Below are 21,610 nucleotides of genomic sequence, written 5' to 3' on the forward strand. Positions count from 1 at the left end.
AAGATGTCTTCTGATTTGTACAGTTGCTGTCATTCTTATCATTGTTCCTCTGCATGTAATGTGTCCTTTTTTCCCTGGGTGCTTTTGAGATTTTTCTCATTATTGGTTTTCAGCTATTTGTTTTGGTCAGGTTTTCTTTATGTTTATTCTGCTTAAACCTCTTGGATCTGTGTGTTTATAGTTTTTATTAAATTTAGAAAATCTTTAGCTATTTCTTTAGATATTTTTTCTGTGTGTCCTTCTCTTTCCTCTTTTTTGAGACTACAGTTACACCATATATAGGGTAGTTTTGCCCATTGTAGAATTTTGGTCCCTTTTGTACAGATGTTTTACAGGTTTTTTACAGATGTTCATCAGGTTGAGGAAAGTTCTCTTCTATTTCTAGTTTGCTGAGAGTTATCATGAATGGGAGTTGAGTTTTGGCAAATACTTTTTCTATATATATTGAAATGATTTTTCTTTTTAAATCCTTTAATCTCAATGTGGTGAACTACACTGCCTTTTTCGAAATAGTAAAACACTTGGTCACTATATATTTTCCTTTTTATATAATGTGGATTCTATTGGTAGTATTTTGTTAAGTATTTTTGTGTCTCTTTTTGTGAGAGATATGGTTTGTAGTTTTCTTGAACTGTCTTTGTTTGATTTTTGCTATCAGTATAATGCTGACCGTATAAAATGAGTTATGAAGCATTCATACCTCTCCTCTTTTATGAAAGAGTGTGTGTATGTATATATATATATATATACATACACACACACACACACACACACACACACACACATTAGTGTCTCATAGAATTATCTAGTGAAGTTCTCTGGGCTTGGAACTTTCTTGGTGGGAAGACTTTTAATTCAGAATTTAGAGTCTTTTTTTTTTAAATGTATTTATTTATTTATTTATGGCTATGTTGGGTCTTCGTTTCTGTGTGAGGGCTTTCTCTAGTTGCGGTGAGCGGGGGCCACTCTTCATCGCGGTGTGAGGGCCTCTCACTATCGCGGCCTCTCTTGTTGCGGAGCACAGGCTCCAGACGCGCAGGCTCAGTAGTCGTGGCACACGGGCTTAGTTGCTCTGCGGCATGTGGGATCTTCCCAGACCAGGGCTCGAACCCGTGTCCCCTGCATTGGCAGGCAGATTCTCAACCACTGCGCCACCAGGGAAGCCCCTAGAGTCTTTAATAAATGTAGGATTATTCAGATGTTATATTTTCTTTTACACCAGTTTTGGTAGTGTCTTTTAAGGAATTGGTCTGTTTAGTTTAAATTGTTGGATTGATTGTCATACTACACTCTTACAGGATATCCTTTAATTCTAGAATCTGTAGTTCTGTCGTTCCACCCCTCCCCCAGCCCCCGTATTGGCAAATTGTGATTTCTTGCTTATTGTCTTTATCATCTAGGCAGAGGTTGTAAAGTTTCATTGATTTTTTTTTTTTCTCCCCAGTCATCCAAAGAGTTAACTTTTGCTTGTTCATTTATTATTTTATTGATTTCCCCTCTTTGCTTCATTTCCTCCTTTTACTTTGATTTTAATATATACTTCTGCTAGCTTCTTAAGGTGGAAGCATATTTAATTTAATTTTAAGCCTTTTTTGTTGGCTTTCTATTTATCTCTATTGCCTGTTTTTCTATTGTACCTATATATAGTGATTTTTTTTTAAGTTTGTCCTTTAAAATTTTGATTGTGCTAATGGGCAAGTTTTTAAGATTTATGTAGTTAGAGACTAGAGACATGAGTCCTTTCATCTTTTATGTCAATTTTAGAAAATCTTCCAAAAGCAGTAAGATTTTTTAGAAAATTAACTTAAATGTTTTGTAATTATTTGTTTCATTTTATTTACGTTTAAATCTTCAATTTGTAATTCATTTTGGGTGTGGCATGTCATGAGGTGGAGAACTCAAAGTATTTTTTTTCTAAATTATTGTCCTCAACATTCTTCATTTTGTAATTTATTTTCTTAATAATTTTAAAGGTATTGTTGTTTTTAGTCTTTCTTCTTTTTCAGAAATTTCTTAGCTGTTGTCATGGGTATGAATTTGCTACATGAATGAAACATTTTGTAAAGTTTCAGAAAGGAATTTAGTTAAATTTATATGATAATTTGGAATCACATCTTTACAGTAATTTTTCTAGTCCAGAAATCTTTCGTGTCCTTCAGTTTCTTTAGGTGTTTTTTAATATCCCTAAGTAAAGTTTTATAGTTTTCTTATTAAAGTATTACATATTTCTTGTTATGTTTACTCTTAGATATTTGTTGGTATTCTTTCTTTTCTATTGTATTTTCTAACTGGCTATTGCTAGTATATTCCTCAGATATTCGGTTTTCCTGAGACAGTTGTCTTTTCTTTTTTTAATAAATTTATTTATTTTATTTATTTTATTTTTGGCTGTGTTGGGTCTTTGTTGCTGCATGCGGGCTTTTCTCTAGTTGTGGCAAGCGGGGGCTACTCTTCGTTGCAGTGCGCGGGCTTCTCACTGCGGTGGCTTCTCTTGTTGCGGAGCACAAGCTCTAGGCGCACGGGCTTCAGTAGTTGTGACACACGGGCTCAGTAGTTGTGGCTTACAGGCTCTAGAGCGCAGGCTCAGTAGTTGTGGCGCACAGTGTTGGTTGCTCCGGGGCATGTGGGATCTTCCCAGACCAGGGCTCGAATCCTTGTCCCCTGCATTGGCAGGTGGATTCTTAACCACTGCGCCACCAGGGAAGCCCAACAGTTGTCTTTTAAAAAAGATTCTTTAGTGATGGCTTAGTACTGCTTTGCTATTATCTTATAGAAAGCTTAAGTAAAAATAATAGGTGATAGAATGAAGATTGTTGGATTTCAGCATAGGTACTCATAACACTGTGAGTTTGGTGACCTTATTAATTTACTAATTTTAATCTTCGTCTAGATATTTTTATTTTATTGTCCTTTTTTAAAAAAAAATCTCTCCTTCTGGCCTTTTTTTTTTCTTTTAAACCTCTTTACCCTCTGTCTTTGTCTCAGATGTTTGTGTCTTCCAGAAAGATATTGAATAAGATGTTCACATTTCAGGATTATGAGATTTAGGGTGACAGTGTCTCCATTGTTCTTCTGTTGTATGGAATGGTGTATCTGTACTGAATATAAGTATTCCCTTAAGTTAATAATGTGTAGAATTATAAAATTAGATATTTTGAACTAATTTATATGTTTGGTTTGATGTTTTCTAATAATGGAGATTTCAATGCTTTCAAAATATTTCTATTCAAATGTAAATAATGGTTACATTTACACAATAGACTTTCATAGAAAGAATCTTATCAGTGCTTAGTGTGTTATGGGGAGAAATGATGCCACTAAATATTAATGATGATTTGAAGAATTTTCTCCTTTCCAGTATTGAAAACATTCTCAGCTTTCTTTGTGACTGTGTTTTTTCTGTTAACTTTATTGACGTATAGTATATAGAGAGTAAGATTCACCTACTTTAGTTTAAGAGTTTGATGAATTTGGTTAACTTTATACAGTCATGAAACCACTACCACAGTCAAGATAAAGAAGTTCCACCATTCTAAGAAGTTTCCTTTTCAGATAAGCAGGTGACCTGTGGCCTGAGGCAGCCACGCTAGTACTTTTTTTTTTTTTTTTTTTTTAACAGTTCAGTGATCTTTAATGTATTTACGGAGTTGTGTAACCTTCACCACAGTCTCATTTTGGAATATTTTCATCACGCCAGAAAGAAATGAGTTCCCATTTAAAGACACTCCCTATTCCCACCTTCAGCTCTAGCAACCACTAATCTACTTAGTGTCTCTCTAGATTTACCTTTTCTAGCAAATAGAAGCATGCAACATGTGTTTTTCTGTGTCTGGCTTCTTTCATTGGACATAAACGTGATCAACTTTTCAGCATTTTCATGAAATTAATTTTTTTTTTAAACAGGGAATGACTTTACTAATGATGGGGTCAGCAGATGCTCTTCCTGAGGAACCCTCAGCTAAAACTGTCTTTGTAGAAGACATGACAGAAGAACAGTTAGCATCTGCTGTAAGACATACCACATTTTATGTATTTGATCACTACTTTTAAGAAGTACAGTTAGTAAGATGCCTTTCAGAAAGCATCTACATGTTTTGAAGATTTAATCAATATTAAGATGTATGTTATTAGCAGTAAATAAAAGTTTTATCTTTGAAATTGGCTCAACAAATCCTTTTTTAATTGAATAATTCATTATAAAGTCAGTGAATATCTGTAATAAATGTGTCTGGCAGATAGTGCTATTTAAATGTTTACTATTATTTTATGGGAAAACAGGCGCAAAGAAGTTAAATAGTTTAAATGCTGGGATATTTAAATTCTTAAAACCTTCCATGTTGAAAATATACAGTTTATCCTTAATTTAAATGCAGTGTTGGTTTAGAAACTGGCCAACACACACTTGTCAAATATTATTATTATTTTTACTACCCAGCATTTATATAGTACCATTCATTTTTTTGAAGTGTTTCTGTATATATTTTGTTACCCTCTTCCAGTGATAAACCTGCAGAGGAGGCAGAACTGATACGATTGTTTTCTTATTATTTTTAAGAAGGGAATTAAAACAGGATGATTGTCCGCATGATGCAAGTAAAATATTTTGTTAGGGAAATAAAACATTGTTAAGGTGGAATAAATTGGTATGAGTTGGTAAATTGTATTTGCTTCAGTGTGTTTAGTGATTTATATATGCTGTCATCTTATAAAAATGATTTAATCCTTTTCCTTATCAGATGGAATTACCATGTGGATTGACAAACCTTGGTAACACTTGTTACATGAATGCTACAGTTCAGTGTATTCGTTCTGTACCTGAACTCAAAGATGCCCTTAAAAGGTAAGACAGAAGAGAGATTGTTTTATGTCCTTTTTGGGTAAAGGAGGTTTGGATGAATAGTGTTGTTTTGCGTATATATGTATATGTGTGTGTGTGTGTACACATATATATATATTTTTTTAGCAGCTTTATCGTGATATCCATTTATCGTACAATTCACCCTTTTAACGTGTTCAGTTAGATGGTCTTTATTATATTCACAAGGTTGTGCAATCATCACCACGATCTAATTTCAGAATATTCCCCTGCCCCCCCAGAAGAAACCTCATACTCATTAGCAGTCACTCCTTATACCTTTCCCACCTCCAGCCCTAGGCAACCATTAATCTACTTTTTGTCTTACAGATTTGCCTATTCTGGACATTTCATATTAATGGGATCATACAGTACGTGGTCTTTTTGTTGACTGGCTTCTTCTACTTAGCATAATGTTTTCTAGGTTCATCCATGTTGTAGCATGATTCAATACTTCATTCCTTTTTATGGATGAATAATATTCCATTGTATGGATATACTATGTTTAGTTTATCCATTCATCAGTTGATGGACATTTTTATTGTTTCCACATTTTAGCTATTATGAATAATGCTGCTATGAACACTCAAGCACAAGTTTTTGTGCAGATGAGTTGTTTTCATTTCTCTCGATTATGAGTGGATTGCTCGGTCACATGGTAACCTGTGTTGAGCAACATTTTAAAAGTATTGTAAAATGTTTAGCTTTCTCGTGCTTCAAGGTTTATGTTGTTCTCCAATTTTGCATATAACTGAACTTTCAAATCTGCTAACACCTGCTGAATTGACTCCACTCTGGATTGTAAGGTATCAGTTTCTTTTTGGAAATTTTTCTTTGCTTCTTCTAACATTTCTTGTGTTTCTTCTTGAGAATGGCTAATGAAAACATCACTAATCTAATGAGATATCATTAAGCAGTTGTCGTCTGCAAGTGTGGTAGCCTCACAAGCATCTCCTAAATTTTGGAGCTGTTTCTTTTTTAATTCTGTTTCTTCCTTTAACTGTGTGATTCTACTTGTATTCTGTGAAAATTTATCTTTTGTTGATCTTCAAATGTAACGTTGACATCTATGCAGTCATCTTCATGGTGGCTGCCATCTTGGGACTCTGTCTTTGATTATAGCCATCCTAAGGGTGAAATGGTATCTTATTGTGGCTCTCATTTGTATTTACCTAGTGACTAATGATGTTGAGCATCTTTTCATGTGCTTATTGGCCATTTATATATCTTTGTAGAAATGTCTGATCAGCACATCCTTTGCCTATGCTTTAAATGGTTTGTCTTTTTATTACTCAGTTGTAAGTGTTCTTCATATATTCTGGGTACAAGTCCTTTTTCACGTAATTTGCGAATATTTTCTTCCATTTTGTGAGTTGTCTTTTCACTTTCTTGACCGCATTCTTGTAGCACAGAAGTTTTAAATTTTGATGTAGTTGAATTTTTTTTTTTTTTTGGTGTCATATATAAGAAACCATTGCCTAATTTCTAGGTTATAAAATTTTTTTTAAGAGCTGTATAGTTTTAGCTTTTACATTTAGGTCTATGATCCATTTTTAGGTAATTTTTTTGTATGGTGGGAGGTAGTTTTCCCCATTCTTTTGCATGCGGATGTCTAGTTCTTACCGTACCATTTGTTGAGAAGACTAGTCTTTCCTGTTGAATTGTCTTAGCACCTTTTTTGAAAATTAATTGACCATAATGTATGTAATAATAAGATTGGATTCTCAATTCTAGTCTAGAAACACATACGTTGTATGTTTATCCTTATACCAGTGAGTAATGGTTTTTAAAAGAAATAGAACTTTGTTTTTGTACTATTGTATTTACAAAAGTAAACAGAGTAAACAGTTATCCATGTTTTGAGAACATATCAAATAGTCTGTAAAATGAGGGTCCCTTCTCTTCAGTGAGTATAAATGTGTAACTTTAAAAAATATGTAATTTAATTCTGACTAAATTTATTACATCTATTTTGATTCATACATTGCCAGTGATTAATATGTGGTGGAATTCTGAACTGCAGTTTGGATTCTTAGACAGCTTAATGAATGCTGTGTGTTTTTTTCTCCCCTTACTGGCTTATGAAATGCTTTGATAAAATTGAGCAGTAGAGAGGAGAGAGAGGGGACATGCAGAAACCTGAGAGTAACTGAAGGTTTTCTGAATTTCTCTGAAGTGAACACTTGTCAGGTATTTACATGAAGTTGCCTAGATTGCCACTAATATACTGCCAGTGCACAAGACAGAGCACCTGTCTTCAAGGTACCGACGGTCTAATGGAGGAAGACTACCAAGTAAACGGGTACTGTTTCAGAACAGCTTTGCTGGGAAATGTTAAAGTCAGTTATTTTTCCTCAGAGATTCATAGTTATTTCCCCACTGTTTTAGTGTGCGCATGGTTACTGATGAGAGGTCTAATATCAATCTCTGTTCTTAATCTTTTCTGTCAGTAACTTTTAGGGTTTTCTCTTTATTTTTGTTTTCAGCGTTTTCCAACAGTCGTAAGTGTGGGTTTTCTTTTATTTATCTCATTTAACCCTCAGTGGGTGCTTTCAGTCTGAGGACTCTTGTCCTAAACTCTGGGACATTCTTAGCCATTATTTCTTCAGATATTGCTTCTCTTCTATTTTACCTTCCTCTTATATTCTAAATATTGGAGTTTTTGGATCTGTTGCTAATGTCTTTTTTTCTCTGCACTTTTAATTTATTTTTATGTGCTGTGTTCTGGGAGAATGTCTCAGTTCTGTTTTACATTTCACTGATTTGTACGTTAGCTTTGTTTCACAACTGCTCATTTATCACAACCTTCTGTTCTTTTTAATAAAATCTCCCTTTCTTAAGTTTTGGATATGATTCCTGCTTTTATTTCTCTGAGGCTCCAAAGTATTCTTATTTAAAGGTTTTTTTTCCTGTTTGGTCCTTTAACTTTGTTCTCTTTGGATATATGGATTGATCTTCATTTCTTTGAAGATGGTGTACTTATCTTATGCAGTGTATTCTCTTGTGTCCCAAGTGCAAATTATCTGAATGAGTAGCTTGCTGGGGCAGCTCCCTGTCATAGAGGGTGGCTAGTTGGGACAGATTTGCCTTATTTCCAAGACTTCCTCTTTACTTTTTTCATCTGGGATTCCTTATTATAGCCTCTGCTTCAAGGAGAGCTCTCTTTCATGTTTTGGAGTTACTTCTCTGAGTTTTATATAAGCAGGGAGATTTCATCTTGTTGCTTCCATTTTCTTGAAACCAAATAAACTATTTTGAATTCTAAGTTGTTGCAAGAGGGTGGAAGCCCCTGTACTTACTAACTTAATCGATACAGAATGACGTGGATGGGGTTGTATGTCTTTGGGAAAATGACACTAACTGATAAAATAGGAATGAAAGAAAAGAGGACAATTCCATGAAAGATGCTTTACTGCTGGAGATGCTGAAGTTCATCCTCAAATGTATGGCAGGTTCTGGAGAGTGGGATGTATAACGATGAAGAGTAGAAAGAAAACGCATTCAAGAGAAACAGACTGGATTAGCTGAAGAGAGGCAGTGAGGGCCAAGAACTATACCTGTGGATAAAATCTGGTTTGCTTGATGCTGCCCAACAGTGGAACCTCATCTTAATGTGGGAGTTCTAAATTTAGAACCTAAAGTGAAAAGTGTATATAATAAAAATTACCCTTGAAAATTCTATAAGGTACTTGTAAAAGACAGTATCACATGACAATATTTTTGTCTTATTGGAGACTGGCAAGCCAACTCTTAATAAGTACAAAATAGTCTTTTCATTAGTAATTACTAGACTGCTCTTTGACTTTCATTTTCAAATTTGTAGAGGAATGATCTATTCTTGATAGAACTTACCAGTAAAATTGGCTGGACCCAACTTTTTTGGGGGCATTTTATTTATTTATTTTTATAAATTTATTTATTTATTTTTGGCTGTGTTGGGTCTTCATTGCTGCGCATGGGCTTTTCTATAGTTGTGGTGAGCGGGAGCTACTCTTTGTTGTGGTGCACGGGCTTCTCATTGTGGTGACTTCTCTTGCTGCAGAGCACGGGCTCTAGGCGTGTGGGCTTCAGTAGTTGCAGCACATGGGCTCAGTAGCTGTGGCTCGCAGGCTCTACAGCACAGGGTCAGTAGTTGTGGTGTATGGGCTTAGTTGCTCTGCGGCATGTGGGATCCTCCTGGACCAGGGCTCGAAGCCGTGTCCCCTGCATTGGCAGGCGGGTTCTCAACCACTGTGCCACCAGGGAAGCCCTTTTTGGGGCATTTTAAATGTCCATTTTCTGTGTCTTTTTGAGTCAGTTTTGGTAATTTATTTTTTCCTACGAATTTGTCCTTATGTCTTTAAACTATTTTAGCATATGAGTTACTCGGTTTTGGGATCTGTATTTTTTTCTCCATTTTTATTTCTTATTTTTTCTCTTTTGATTATCTTGCCAGAGGTTTGTGTATTTTTCACAGAATCAGCTATTAGATTTATTCACTCAGTTCTTTCAGTTGTCTGATTTGTTCTACTTTTGTTTGTATTAATGTTTTGTTTCTGTTTTCCTTAGGCTTGTTTTATTATTTTTTAAGTTGCATGCTTGGATCATTAATTTATTCTTGTGTAGGAATGAAAGTATTTAATTCTGAGGTTTTGCTTGTTTTCTGTTCATTAGATGAGATTGCTCAGATTTTTTTTAAAAATGTTATAAAAGGGACTTCCCTGGTGGTCCAGTGGGTAAGACTCTGTGCTCCCAATGCAGGGGGCCCGGGTTTGATCCCTGGTTGGGGAACTAGATCCCACATGCATGCCACAAGTAAGAGTTTGCATGCTGCAATTAAGTAGTCCACTTGCCGCAGCTAAGCAGCCCACATGCCACAACTAAAGATCGCGTACGCCACAACTATGACCCGTGCAGTCAAAATAAATAAATAAATAAATAAATATTTAAAAAATAAGTTATAAATTCTTATCTTTTCCTTTTGCCCCCAAATTTTTTGTTTTTCGCTTTTTTTATTGAAGTATAGTTGATTTACAATGTTGTGTTAATTACTGCTGTCCAGCAAAGGGATTCGGTTATACATATATATATTCTGTTTTTTTAATATTCTTTTCCGTTATGGTTTATCACAGGATATTGAATATAGTTCTCTGTGTTATACAATAGGACCTTGTTTTATCCATTCTGTATATAAAAGCTTACATCTGATAACCGCAACCTCCCACTCCCTCCCTCCCCCAGCCCCCGCCCCCTCGGCAACCACCAGTCTGTCCTCTATGTCCGTGATTCTGTTTCTGGGATAGGTTCATTTGTGTCATATTTTAGATTCCACATATAAGTGATATCATATGGTTATTTGGCTTTCTCTTTCTGACTTACTTCACTTAGTATGATAATCTCTAGTTGTATCCATGTTGCTGCATATGGCATTATTTCTTTCCTTTTTATGACTGAGTAGTGTTCCATTGTATATATGTACCACATCTTCTTTATCCATTCAGCTGTCGATGAACATTTAGGTTGTTTCTGTGTCTTGGCTATTGTGAACAGTGCTGCTATGAACATAGGGGTGCATGTATCTTTTTGAATTACTGTTTTGTCCAGATATATGTCCAGGAGTAGAATTGCTGGATCACATGGTAATTCTATTTTTAGTTTTCTGAGGAACATCCATACTGTTTTCCACAGTGGCTGCACTAGCTTACATTCCCACCAGCTGTGTAAGGAGGGTTCCCTTTTCTCCATACCCTCTCCAGCATTTGTTATTTGTAGACTTTTTTTAAGGTATTATTATTTTTAAAACATTTATTATTATTATTTATTTATACTATTTATTTTTGGCTGCGTCGGGTCTTAGTTGTGGCATGTGGGATCTTTGTTGAGGCACACAGGATCTTTTCATTGTGGTGCGCGAGCTCTTCGTTGTGGCGTGTGGGCTTCTCTCTAGGGGTGTCATGTGGTTTTTCTCTCGTTGTGGCGTGCAGGCTCCAGGGTGCGTGGGCTTTGCAGTTGTGGTGCGTGGGTTCCAGAGTGCGTGGGCTCAGTAGTTTGCGGCATGCAGGCTCTCTAGTAGAGGCGCACGAGCTCAGTAGTTGTGGTGCTTGGGCTCAGTAGTTGTGGCTCATGGGCTCTAGAGTGCAGGCTCAGTAGTTGTGACACATGGGCTTAGTTGCTCCGCGGCATGTGGGATCTTCCCGGACCAGGGATTGATCCCGTGTCACCTGCATTGGCAGGCGGATTCTTAACCACTGCACCACCAGGGAAGTCCCAGTTATTTGTAGCCTTTTTAATGATGGCCAGTCTAACTGGTGTGAAGTGGTACCTTATTGTAGTTTTGATTTGCACTTCTCTAATAATTAGAGATGTCAAGCATCTTTTCATGTGCCTCTTGGCCATCCATATGTCTTCTTTGGAGAAATGTCTAGGTCTTTTGCCCATGTTTTAAAACAAATATTTATTTATTTATTTTGGCTGAGCCAGGTCTTAGTTGCAGCATGCAGGATCTTTTTTGCGGCATGTGGGCTCTTTAGTTGTGGCATCCGGACTTCCTAGTTGCTGCACGCGGGCTTCTTAGTTGCGGCATGTGGCCTATTTAGTTGTGGCATGCATGTGGGATCTAGTTCCCCGATCAGGGATCGAACCCAGGCCCCCTTCATTGGGAGTGTGCAGTCTTACCCACTGGACCACCAGCGAAATCCCTGCCCATTTTTGGATTGGCTTGTTTGTTTTTTCATTGTTGAGCTGTGTGAGCTGTTCGTATATTTTGGAAATTAAGCCTTTGTCTGTTGCATCATTTGCAAATATTTTCTCCTGTTGTCTTTTCGTTTTGTTTATAGTTTCCTTTGCTGTGCAAAACCAAAGTTTGCTTTTAATTATTGAATTATATAGAAACATATGAATATAGAAACAAATGAATTATCCCAGAGTGAACACATCCCTGTAACTGATGGGGATCAGCAGAACTGTGTTAGCACTCCAAAAGTCCCCTCACTGATCCCTTCCTATCCACTGCCCCCACCCTTCTTTGCAAAGTTGTTATACTCACCTGACTTCTAATTTTGAGTAATTTTGCTTATTTTGAACTCTTTATGAACAGAAACGTACAGATTATGTTCATTTGCGTCAGGCTCATTATATTTGGCTTTTCCATGTTGTGTGTGTGTTCATTCATGTTCATGCTGTAGGGCAGCGGTCCCCAGCGTTTTGGCAACGGGGACTGGTTTCATGGAAGACAGTGTTTTCACGGACTAGGGTTGGGGGGATGGTTTTGGGATGATTCAGAGCATTACATTTGTTGTGCACTTTATTTCTATTATTACATTGTAATATATAATGAAATAATTATACAACTCACTATAATGCAGAATCAGTGGGAGCCCTGAGCTTGTTTTCCTACAACTGGATGGTCCCACCTGGGGGTAATGGGAGACGGTGACACCTGAAGTGTGTTGCTTATGTCCACTCTACTCCATAAGATGCAGCTTAATTGTCACTTGCCACTCACTGATAGGGTTTTTTTTTTTTTTTTTTTAATAAATTTATTTATTTGTTTATTTTTGGCTGCATTGGGTCTTCATTGCTGTGCACGGGTTTTCTCTAGTTGTGGCGAGCGGGGGCTAATCTTCGTTGCGGTGCGCGGGCTTCTCATTGCGGAGGCTTCTCTTGTTGCGGAGCACAGGCTCTAGGCACACGAGCTTCAGTAGTTGTGGCACGCAGGCTCAGTAGTTGTGGCGCATGGGCTTAGTTGCTCCGTGGCATGTGGGATCTTCCCGGACCAGGGATCGAACCCATGTTCCCTGCATTGGCAGGCGGATTCTCAACCACTGCGCCACCAGGGAAGCCCACTGATAGGGTTTTGATATGAATCTGCAAGCAGTTGATTTATTATGGTCTCTGTGCAGTCAAACCTCTCTGCTAATGATAATCTGTATTTGCAGCTGCTCCCCAGCGCTAGCATCACTGCCTCAGCTCCACCTCAGATCATCAGGCATTAAATTCTCATAAGGAGCACACAACCTAGATCCCTCACATGCGCAGTTCACAGTAGGGTTTGCACTCCTATGAGAATCTAATGAGGCCTATGATCTGACAGGAAGCGGAGCTCCAGGCAGTGACGCGAGCAATGGGGAGCAGCTGTAAATAGAGATGAAGCTTCTCTCCCTCACCTGCTGCTCACCTCCTGCTGTGCAGCCGGGTTCCTAAGAGGCTACATACTAGTACCATTTAGTGTCCTGGGGGTTGGGGACCCCTGCTGTAGGGTACACCATTGTATGTATATACTACCAAATAATTATTCATTTTTCTGTCAATGAATGTTTGGGTTGATCTGATCTATGACTGAATGTTGTGAATATTTCACAGATTATAGAAAAGTCAAGACATCCTCTTTTTGTAGGTGATAAAGTATAATAGACATTAAGTTTATTAATTACATTCAGATTTTCTATATCATTATTTAATTTTTATTTATTTGCAAAGATTAGGAAAGGTACTCTATTGGTTCTTTTGTCTGAAAAACCTCTCAGTATTTTTATCTGTTAAAACTCTCAGTACTCCTGTCAATTCCTCCTCTTTTCTAACAGTTTTTTCTTTGTAAAGTTCATTATGAATGTTTGGCTTACTGGATGGTTTTATCTTAATTAGGAATTATAAGTTTTCTTGGTATAATATTGAGAGTTTTAGGGGGGTGGTATTAAATTAGCTATGATTTTTCTGTTCTCAGATAATAAAAAAAAGATTGATAATTCATTAATGCAGCTTTTGTCATAAATGTAGAAATAGTTACATACTCATGTTACCCTGTAACTAGATGTAAATTCATAACAGCGGCAGTTATGTAATTACATACTTCAGTGATGTTATGGGATGCATCTACTTTATGAGTTCTTCGTTTTAACTTCAGAAGTGCCCTTTAAAAAGTTGCTAAACTGTCTGACAGGGAAACTATTATGATTTTTATTTTTTAAATGAACATATATAATTTAGACAATATGCATTATTGTATATTGAAAAATTAAGAATTTTTTAGTTGCAAGAGTTTCCAAAAGATCTAAACAAATGAAAAAAAGAAAGAAAATTCTTCCATTGAATATAATTTAACATAATATTTTCTGTAACCTCTTTCATTCACTTACATAAGCACAGAGTTTTTTTTTTTTCTTGGCTGCATTGGGTCTTTGTTGCTGTGCAGGCTTTCTCTAGCGGTGAGCGGGGGCTACTCTTCATTGCAGTACGTGGGCTTCTCATTGCAGTGGCTTGTTTTGTTGCAGAGCACGGGCTCTAGGCACACGGGCTCAGTAGTTGCAGTGCACAGGCTCAGTAGTTGTGGCACATGGGCTTAGTTGCTCTGCGGCATGTGGGATCTTCCCGGACCAGGGATCGAACCCATGTCCCCTGAATTGGCAGGCGGATTCTTAACCACTGTGCCACCAGGGAAGTCCCCCTTTTTTTTCAAATTGGAATATGATTTACATCTAGTGAAATGTATGCATCTTATGTGTTTGGTGTGATCAGTTTTGACAAATGCAAATTCTCTGTAACTCATTTTACAATAAAATTTATAGAACATTTTCATCATCTCAGGAAGCTTTATTGTACCTTTTCCAGTCAACTGCCCAGCTCCCCCAAGTAACCACTGATCTTATATTAGTTTTGTGGGATCTCTCCCATTGCCCAGTTTTTAATACCTGAATGATAATTTTTGATCCTTTGTCGTAAAACATTGTATAAGTAAATACAGTGGTTTGAATATTTCCTTTGGGTGGCCAGTCCTTTGTACTGCCATAAATTAACTGAGAATCATAAAAGTGAATTTAGAAATCATTTAATAGAAACCCTTTATTTTATAGGTAAGAAAACTGACTTGAAATTTAAGTGACTTATTTAGTGTTGTGTAGGAAGTTAGTGCTGAATGTAGATTTATTGATTTTCATTTAATGTTTTTGATCTAATGATTTTTTCTTCATTTCTGAAATTATATTTTATTTTCTTTGTAATAATGGACATTAAATGTGTACTTTTATTTTATTTATTTTTTTAACATCTTTATTGGAGTATAATTGCTTTACAATGTTGTGTTAGCTTCTGCTGTATAACAAAGTGAGTCAGCTATGTGTACTTCTTTGTTTACACAATTTTTAGAAAATGTTATAGATGAGTTAGACAAGAGGAAAGAATTTAAAGTAGGCTTCATTCATCTAATTTCCGTTTTTTCTTAGCAGTCCTTTTTTGCCCATATCATTCTTAAAGGAACGAGACCAGAAGAGAAGAAGAAAAAATGGTGGGAACAACTCAGAGAAACTTGTAGTTGAGGGTTTCATAATAACTAATTTCTTCCCATTTGAGTTTCAGAATAAAGTGAATATTTAATTCTGTCTTAATGTCCTAGGTATGCAGGTGCCTTGAGAGCTTCAGGGGAAATGGCTTCAGCACAGTATATTACTGCAGGTCAGTATCTTAAATATACTACTTTTCAGGAGGGAATATGGTATTCAATAAACGTCATTTTTCACTCACAGTTTTTTTAGTATCTTTCTGTTTTCAAAATGTATTTTTAAAACATCACCTCATTAAAATTAGAGTACTTACACTTACATTAAACAACTTGGGACTTATTTTATTATCCATGTTATAAACCAGTGATGTCTGTCCTATTTGAAAAAATCTTTGGATTAGTGGGTATTCATGTAAGGAAGTTGGATATGAGGTAGGAGAAATAGAAATTCTAGAAGTATCTTGTTTCTTTATTACATGAGACAGTGTATTCTGCCTCCACTGCCCCATTTTGGACAGTTTTACAAATGAATATTCTCTTAAATCCTTGGGCTGGGTTGATAGGGTTTTTAACAGCCTTGCCTTTTTTTGGGGGGGAGGGGTGGTTTGTAACAGCTTTATTGAGAGAAAATTCACATACCGTACTACTCACCCATTTAAGTTATACAGTTCACTGTTTTTTAGTTTACTCATAGAGTTATGCAGTCATCACCACAATCAATTTTAGAATATTTTCATCACTAGAAAATAAACCCTGTAACATTCAGCAGTCACCCTGTTTCCTCTCACCACTACCAGCCCTGTGCAACCAGTAATCTACTGTCAGTCTATAGATTTGCCTATTCTAGAATGTTGATATAAATGGAATTGTACAGTATGTGGTCTTTTTTGATGGCTTCTTTCACTTAGAATGTTTTTGAGGTTCAGCCACATCATAAACATGTATCAGTACTTCATTCCTTTTTATTGCTGAGTAAGATTCCATTGTATTGGATATATCACATTTCATTTATGCTTTCATCATTGATAAGACATTTGGGTAGTTTCCACTTTTTGACCAATATAAATATTGCTAAACATTTGTGTACAAGTCTGTGTGGACATATGTTTTCATTTCTCTTGGGTATATATCTAGGAGAGGAATCGTTGGGTCACATGGTAACTATGTGAGGAAATGCCAGACTGTTTTCCAAAGCAGCTGCATCATCTTATATTCCTCCCAGCATGTATGAGGATTCTCATTTCTTTTTATCCTCACTGACGCTAGGTATTGAATGTCTTTGATTATAGCCATTCTAGGGGTGTGAAATGGTATCTCATTGTGGTCAATCATTAATCTGTAATACTATAAACAGTAGGTTTCTTTGCATCATTTGGAATTAGTGAGATTTTCCTCTAACCTTTTTCCCTGAAAGTAGATTCATTTGTTGAAGTTTTTACTGGGAAAATGTGATCACATATCTAGTTCATCTGGTAACTTATGTATCTAAGAGTTGCTCAGAATTTCAACAGCTTCTCCAGTGTCTTATAGGAGGCTTGCAGTATTGATGGGATGAAAAATACCATTCTTTACTTTTTGCTTCTTGATTTTTTAAGTTTTTTATTTTGAAATAAATTTAAATTCACAGAAAAGTTGCAAGAATTCACCAATTACTAACTTTTTGTCACATCTGGTTCATCAGTCTCTGTAATGCATGTTCTTTTTTTCTGAACCATTTGAGAGTAAGTTGCAGACATCATGTTTTTTGTTCCTGAATACTTCAGTATGTATTTCCTGAGAATAAGGACATTCATAACCACAAGATGGTTATTTTTCAAAGTCTGGGAATTTAACACTGATGTTAACTCGTAATACTGACTTGATTAAATTTTGCCAATTAACTCCGTATTGCCCCATTATAAAGTTGTTTTTCTTTTTTGCTTCAGGAGCCAATTTAGGATCACACATTGCATTTAGTTATGTTGTTATGTCTCATTAGTCTCTTAATGTATAGTGTGTCTTTTGAGCTTTTTCTTTCAAACTAATGAAATATTTGAGCTGCTCTGTTCATGGTATATATTAAATTAAATCATCTGGGGTTTTTTCTTGTTTTCTTTTTTTTTTGAGAAGTGTATCCTTTAAAGTGTTATTACAATTTAGGCGTTTTTTATTTTAAAATTATTAGCTTAGTAGGGATGCATAATTTCAGCTCTACCTCCTAAAATATTTTTTAAACATTGTGTTTAGTAGTTTTATTCAGGAACATTTCATTGAGTAGTTACTTTGTGCTGAGATGTTGTATTTTAGTATTTGCTATGCTAAATAGTCTGTATACTAATGATAACATTTCACATTTTAGTTAACAAAACAATGCAAGATAAGCTAGATGAGAGTTTTGCTATACATGAAGTAAGGGCAAGGTGCGATAGCTAGGGAGTCAACAGAGAAAAAGTATTCTGAACTCGAGCAGGGCTGAGTTTATGACCATGGGATTTATGATGGTGAGAGAGGATAAGCAGAGGAAAGATTTTGAAGAAGGCAAATTAGTTTTGGTTCTTAGCTGTTCAGTACAGTCAGGAAGTTTGTTTAAGGATTTAAACATACTTCATTTAAACATACTCCAGATTTCAATACTCAGGAGTTCAGTACACGGGAACCAAGTATGGGCTTAAAGGGAGGAGGGTTGGGAGTGTTTACCTGACGTCCTGATAATGGTGGAACTGTAGCATCTTGCCTGTGTGATTCCTAGACAGAAGTTATGTGTTGTCTGTATTAAATGAATATACCCTGCTTTATTAGGGAAGACAAAGGCTGTCAAGGAGAGAGAGACATTGTTTATAGCTAGTGATTGATTGCATTATAAAGTCTTCTGGTGAGTTAAGATTTAAAAACAAATTATTTTCTTATTAGGGATCCAGCAATTGCAAAAGGAATAGATATACTTAAAAATAATTAATAAGCATTTCTTGGTATTAATTGAGAATTAATTTACAGTAGCATGTATTAAATATGTCACTGTTTTACTAAGGAAGTATTTGCTTTGTTTTTAAGCCCTTAGAGATTTGTTTGATTCCATGGATAAAACTTCTTCCAGTATTCCACCTATTATTCTACTGCAGTTTTTGCACATGGCTTTTCCACAGTTTGCAGAGAAGGGCGAACAAGGACAATATCTTCAACAGGTAATCAGGGCAAGGTTCTGTGGTTTTCATTTTGTAAATGTAAAACTTAGGCGTCCTACACTTACTGGAGTATATTTGGAAATACAAGTAATCAGTCCTCTCTAGTTCACACCACCATTATCTCTTGCCTGGAGAGGTGCAGTAGTCTGTTAACTGATCATCTTGCTTCTGCCTTTTGTGGTGTTTCTCTACACAGCCCCCAGAGTCCTTTTAAAAATGTAAATAAGATTATGTTGGTTTCCTTGTTCAGTAACTCCTAGTGACTTTCTGTCTCAGTCCTAAACAGTCTAGCTCCTAGCTACCTCTCTGAGCTCATCATGTGCCACTCTTCCCCTTGCTCAGTTCTCTCCAGATACACTGACTTCCTTGCTATTTTTTAAAAACCCTCCAAGTATCCTCTTTCTGTAGGACCTTTGCTCTTTTTCCTTTGGCTCCCAGGTGCATGGCTTGCTTCCTCACCTCATTCAGGTCTCATGGCTCAAATGTCAAGGCATCACAGAGGCTTTCCTTGACAGTCCTATTGAAATAGCACACTTCCCTTCCCCTAATCGCTTTCTTTTTTTTTTTTTTTAACATCTTTATTGGAGTATAATTGCTTTACAATGGTGTGTTAGTTTCTGCTTTATAACAGAGTGAATCAGCTATACATATACATATATCCCCATATCTCTCCCTCTTGCGTCTCCCTCCCATCCTCCCTATCCTACCCCTCTAGGTAGTCACAAAGCACCCAGCTGATCTCCCTGTGCTATGCAGCTGCTTCCCACTAGCTATCTGTTTTACATTTGGTAGTGTATATATGTCCATGCCACTCTCTCACTTCGTCCCAGCTTACCCATCCCCCTCCCCTTGTCCTCAAGTCCATTCTCTACATCTGTGTCTTTATTCCTGTCTTGCCCCTAGGTTCTTCAGAACCTTTTTTTTTTTTTTTTTTTTTTAGATTCCATATATATGTGTTAGCATACGGTATTTGTTTTTCTCTTTCTGACTTCACTCTGTATGACAGACTCTAGGTCCATCCACCTCACTGCAAATAACTAAATTTCGTTTCTTTTTATGGCTGAGTAATATTCCATTGTATATATGTGCCACATCTTCTTTATCCATTCATCTGTTGATGGACACTTAGGTTGCTTCCATGTCCTGGCTATTGTAAATAGAGCTGCAGTGAACATTGTGGTACATGACTCTTTTTGAATTATGGTTTTCTCAGGGTATATGCCCAGTAGTGGGATTGCTGGGTTGTATGGTAGTTCTATTTTTAGTTTTTTTAGGAACCTCCATACCGTTCTCCATAGTGGCTGTATCAATTTACATTCCCACCAACAGTGCAAGAGGTCCCTTTTCTCCACACCCTCTCCAGCATTTATTGTTTGTAGATTTTTTGATGATGGCCATTCTGACCGGTGTGAGGTGATACCTCATTGTAGTTTTGACTTGCATTTCTCTAATGATTAGTGATGTTGAGTATCCTTTCATGTGTTTGTTGGCAATCCCCTAATCACTTTCTGCTCCCATATTGCTTTTTTTCCCTTCATAACCCTCTCTTTACTTGAATTTGTTATATTTTGTTTCTCTTCCCCATTAGGACTTTTCCTATTTTGTTGACTGCTGTGTATTCCTAGTGTCTAGAATAGTGTTTAGCATAATAATGAATTCACAAAACATCTTTTTTTTTTTTTTAATGGTTGAATTTTTTTTTTTTTTTTTTTAAAGTATAAGCCAACTGTGGTTACTGTGTTAGGAGAGATTTATTGATTGATTGATTGATTGATTGATTGATTGATTGATTGCTGTGTTGGGTCTTCATTTCTGTGTGAGGGCTTTCTATAGTTGTGGCAAGTGGGAGCCACTCTTCATCGCAGTGTGCGGGCCCCTCACTATCGCGGCCTCTCTTGTTGCGGAGCACAGGCTCCAGACGTGCAGGCTCAGTAGTTGTGGCTCACAGGCCTAGTTGCTCCACGGCATGTGGGATCTTCCCAGACCAGGGCTCGAACCCGTGTCCCCTGCATTGGCAGGCAGATTCTCAACCACTGCGTCACCAGGAAAGCCCACGAAACATCTCTTGAATGAATGAATAAACTATTCTGGAATTCTTCATTGTTTTGAAGATCATATAATATTTAATTTGGCTTAATATTTTTAAAGAAAAAAACAACTTCCCCTTCTCTAAGGAAACAGTAATTTGGAGGGATTTTATAGATCAAACACTGTAATAGCCAGGATTACTTACTGTGTCACTTTTTAAATTACAGGATGCTAATGAATGTTGGATACAAATGATGCGAGTATTGCAACAGAAATTGGAAGCTGTAGAGGATGATACTGTTAAAGAGGTAATTGAAATATATTTGTGAATATAGACTTTGATTCTCTATCCCACCCCCACCCTAAAGTCTTAGTTCATCCTAATAGATAGACATGTACTTGAATACTTTAGATGCTGAATCTGTAGTTGGAACTTGACAGCTTGCATTTGGTGCTTGAATTCAATGCATTATTTGGTAAATTTAATCAATTGAGATTATTGAGCATCTGTAATTTTTTGGTAATATTTTTTGATCAGTAGAAGGATTTTACAGAAAGGGATTACATTTTAAAAAGCTTAAATGTGTGTTACTAAACTGGATTGTGTGGGAGCCAATGTACATTAATATGCATGTGATGTAAAGTTGGAATTTTTATTTCATCTTAACTTGCAGACAGATTCTTCATCTGTACCAGCAGTGACACCTTCTAAAAAGAAAAGTTTAATTGATCAGTTCTTCGGAGTTGAATTTGAAACTACGTATCCTTATGAGCCAAGATTAGTATGACTGTAATCATAACTTATTAGAAGTGAATTGGTATAAATAGTTGTTGCCTGGAGTGGTGGGTGGGATATGAAGGAAAATTCTTCAGAGGTTTTTATGCTTAAAAAATGTGGAAATTAGGAATTTGGAAAAATACACCCTTTGGAGTGCTCTTGAAGTTTAGATAAATGTACTCTTTAAGGACATTCATTATTTTTTCCTAAGAACATCTTTAGCAGAATACCTCATTAATTCACCTCATAGAGAATTAATTTTTAATTATGAAATGGGATAAATCAGCTAAATTATATACATGAGATTGATATAATTAATAAAACATGAATTTAGGAGAGTACTATTTTCTATATCATGGGTGGAAACTTAGAAAAAGATTTGTTTATCTATCTTTGGGTTATTAAGACCATTTTAAGACTATAAATACCAACTTACATTTGTTGAGAGTTTATCCTTTTACACACTTTCATTAATCCGTATTGTTGGTAAGTGAATGAGCATTTTTAAGTATATTAAAATGAATCTCTTTTGGAAG

At 36.2% G+C, this 21,610-nt stretch overlaps 1 protein-coding gene and 1 pseudogene across 3 annotated transcripts in view; one reads left to right on the forward strand and one right to left on the reverse strand.

Annotated features, from left to right (window-relative positions):
- The window catches only part of USP14 (ubiquitin specific peptidase 14), a 46,181-nt gene that overhangs the window by 10,919 nt on the left and 13,652 nt on the right, over window positions 1-21,610 (forward strand). For both annotated transcript variants that reach the window (XR_014252084.1, XM_082418703.1), the window contains 6 exons: window positions 3,904-4,008; window positions 4,737-4,840; window positions 15,222-15,280; window positions 18,138-18,268; window positions 20,524-20,604; window positions 20,971-21,056. Coding sequence is in view for 1 of the 2 variants with exons in the window: in XM_082418703.1 (XP_082274829.1) it covers window positions 3,904-4,008; window positions 4,737-4,840; window positions 15,222-15,280; window positions 18,138-18,268; window positions 20,524-20,604; window positions 20,971-21,056 (566 nt within the window). In the remaining variant the exon portion in view is untranslated. The remainder of the gene's footprint in view (window positions 1-3,903; window positions 4,009-4,736; window positions 4,841-15,221; window positions 15,281-18,137; window positions 18,269-20,523; window positions 20,605-20,970; window positions 21,057-21,610) is intronic.
- Window positions 4,849-15,214, reverse strand: LOC309640248 (prefoldin subunit 4 pseudogene; annotated as a pseudogene). The gene has a single exon. The product of its transcript is annotated as a prefoldin subunit 4 pseudogene (transcript).

This window comes from Balaenoptera physalus, assembly GCF_965194825.1.
Source record: "Balaenoptera physalus genome assembly, chromosome: 12".
In the NCBI taxonomy this organism is placed as follows: domain Eukaryota; kingdom Metazoa; phylum Chordata; class Mammalia; order Artiodactyla; family Balaenopteridae; genus Balaenoptera; species Balaenoptera physalus.